Source organism: Epinephelus moara, unplaced genomic scaffold, assembly GCF_006386435.1.
Source record: "Epinephelus moara isolate mb unplaced genomic scaffold, YSFRI_EMoa_1.0 scaffold3478, whole genome shotgun sequence".
NCBI lineage: Eukaryota > Metazoa > Chordata > Actinopteri > Perciformes > Serranidae > Epinephelus > Epinephelus moara.
The window spans coordinates 1-3,431 of NW_026081180.1; the positions used below are offsets into that span (position 1 = coordinate 1).

Genomic DNA, 3,431 nt, shown 5'->3' on the forward strand with positions numbered 1-3,431 from the left:
GATAATAAGTTGACTGCCTTTTCTTTTATGGGTTTGGTCAGATCCAAATATCTAAAACTTTTGTGTCCTCCTGAAACCATATATAATTTTAAACTGTGCTTTGTCCAGGTGCTAATATTGCTAAAGGTGGAAAAGCAACTCAGTCTTCTGTGGGGTGGAATGGCCCCCCTGAAAATGCAATTGATGGAAATCGGGCAAGCATCTATGGACAAGGATCCTGTACCCACACACAAGGACAGATAAAACCATGGTGGAGACTGGACCTCCTGAAGAAGTATAAAATCAACACTGTCACCATCACCAACAGAAAAGATTGTTGCCACAATAGGCTCAATGGTGCTGAGATCCACATTGGAAACTCCCTCAATGACAATGGCAATGCCAATCCCAGGTAACAGCACTTTCTGTCAAATGCTAGGTTTGAATGTTTTACACTGGTTCTGTAAGTTAGAGGAAATCAGTGCACTGGATATTTACACCAATCAGACAAAACATTAAAACAGTGCAATATTTCATAGAAAACCTTGGGTCCTGGTGGCTCTACCCACCCAAACACTGTTGCAAACCAAGTAAACCTCTTTATGACAATGGCAGTTGTTGATGGAATTGCCTCCCCAGTAGGACAATTCACCATGCCACACCACAAAAACTGCTCAGGAATTACCCGAGGAATGGGACAAAGAGCTCAAGGTGTTGACCTTGCCTCCAAATCCCCCAGATCGCAATCTGACCGCACACTTGAGGGACATGCTGGTACCCCAGAGGTATCCCCCCATCCACGGTGGGTCCTCCTTGGACCGGACTTGGCTCTGACCTGTCAAGGCATGAACACAGGACCTCTGGGGGTATGTCCGATAGTGTCTGGCACCAACGCGTTGGCTTCAGATCTTTTGGGTCCTGTGGGTTGTGAGGTGGGGGTAACAGCACGTCCCACAGATGTTTAATCAGACTGGGATTTGGGGAATTTGGATGCCAGGTCAATGCCTTGAGGTCTCTGTCATGTTCCTCGGGCCACTCCTGAGCAGTTTTTGTGGTGTGGCATGGTGCATTGTCCTACTGGGGTGTGCCGCTGCTATAAGGGTGGGGTACCTGGTCTGCACTGGTGTTTAGGTGGGTGGAGCATGTCTGGTGACAACCACATGAATGTCAGAACCCAAAGTTTACCAACAGAACATTGCATTGTAACAAGATGATCAATGTTGTTCACATCACCTGTCAGTGGTTTTAATGTTTTGGCTGATCAGCGTACATCATTTTCACACAAAAACCTATATTTTTCATAGAAAAAGCATCACCAGTATCTAAATAGTTCTACTGGTTGGTTCCATGGATAGTTTTTGTCAGGAAACATAATTTCACTCATAATTCAGTTTTTCTTTCTTTTTTTTCTTCAGATGTGCCATCATCTCGTCTATCGCAGCTGGGACCTCCAAAACCTTTGCATGTGATCTCATGGAAGGCCAATATGTGAACATTGTGATTCCTGGAAGAAAAGAATACTTGACACTGTGTGAGGTGGAAGTCACTGGGATAGAATCAGATGATTCCTTTGAACATCCTTATGGCTGAGTCTGATCTAATTCGTCATAGTCATGTCCACTTATTTTTAAAGCTAATCTTTCCATGCTTCTTCTCCTTTAATAGAATATTTGTACTTAGGGTCGGTGACTATTAAAACAAAGTTTGATAGTCAATTTATCACATTGTTAAGACACTTTCTGCAAGAGATTTTGTTGGTTCACAGTACAAGGAATTTAATAACTTGCACCCGATTTACAGCAGCATTGATGAACAGTTGTCTGAGGTCCTCTAATATGATATTAATAAACTCTTCTGTATAGAAGTTTCCTGGGTTTATTGTTTGTGTGTACTTTGATAAAAACTGATAACCATCTCATATTTTTATGATAAATATGAAACTGCTATCAGTAGCTGGCTAATTTAGCACAAGGGCTGTAAGCAGAGGCAAACAATGAGCCTGACACTGTCCAAATAATAATAATAATAACAATAATAATGATGATAACCTTTATTTATATATAGCACTTTTCAAAACATATGTTACAAAGTGCTTTACAGAACAACTAAAACATAAAGTACACAATTCCAATACATGAAAACAATAAATGACACAACTCAGATAAAATCAAAAAAGGCTTTTCAGTAAAAATGTGTTTTTAGAAGAGATTTAAAAGAAATGTAAAATGTTACCTACCTTTAGCCTATCAGCTAGTATTAAACTACCTGACCCCAACCAAACAGGGTTGTGTCTTGGGCCTATGTGTGCCTGTGTGCGTGTGTGTGCGCGTGCGTGCGTGCGTGCGTGTGTGTGTGTTTGTTTGTGTGTGTGAGTGTGTGTGAAACCTACTCTCTTTATATTATTTGTGCTGGCCAATTGCCTTAAAAAGGCACATACAACCTTCTCCTTATTGCCCTAAGGCTGTTGACAGTATTCCTACAGGCCTATGTTACTCTGGAACTGTAACAGAGCTACAATAATGTGTCACTAATGCTAGTATTCCAGTACACTTCATCTGTGAAACATTAAGATTGTATTGGCCTTGGCATAACACCACAAACACTGTCCAGCTGGCCACTACAGTCTTCAGGTCTGAGCAAGTTAGCAACTGGGTGCTAACATTGATCGACATTACCATTTCCAAAATTTCTTACAGTTTTTCATATGGGTACCTTCAGAGCATTAGGGAATGGTGATATGGAGAAAATCAAATATCACAATATTTTTTGGCCAAATTCCTCAATGTCGATATTGCAGCACTATTGTACGGTTGATTATTGGTGCATTCACAAAAGATTTACACCGTAAAATTTTTGATAAAGAGGTAAAAAGTTGGAAAAGGCAAATGACAGAACATCTTGAAAAAGTCTAGCAACTTTAGAAAATTACATCACTTTACTGTAATGCAGCCTTTGAAACCAGGAAAACATAACACCTATGGTATTATGATGTCCAGAATCTAAGACAATATCTAGTCTCAAATCACTATCCATCAATATATTGCTCAGCTCAACAAAGAATCTCTTTCGAATAAATCTACATACAAACAACGTCACAGCAACACACGCACATATATTGTGGCAAGGATCATTGAGCAAAAGAAAAAAAACTGTTACATACTCCATTACATTGCTCCACCATGTGGGTCCACAATCAAGGCTAGCCACATTAGCCATGCAACATGCTAATGCTCAGTTTAGCAGATTTACCTGCAAAACGAACAGTAAAATAACATGGCAGCACTTACAGCTTCCAAATTTGAAGTTAGGTCTTGAACAGTCTGTACTGAATCATTCTTGAAGTTCAGTTTTGAAGGGAATCCTGCTCCGTACTGGTCCTAGTTAAGAAATAGTTTTCCAATTGTTGCGGACACGTTTTAGTGAAAATTAAATTAAATCTTCACATCCTCAGA

General features: G+C 40.1%; 1 protein-coding gene across 1 annotated transcript; it reads left to right on the top strand.

The window, feature by feature from the left end:
* Window positions 1-108: 108 nt before the first annotated feature.
* Window positions 109-1,700, top strand: LOC126387305 (fucolectin-like; the record flags this gene model as incomplete). Its single annotated transcript, XM_050039839.1, has 2 exons — window positions 109-391; window positions 1,395-1,700. Coding segments are annotated over 2 exons (458 nt in total), but the record flags the coding sequence as incomplete, so codon positions are not given.
* Window positions 1,701-3,431: the final 1,731 nt, after the last annotated feature.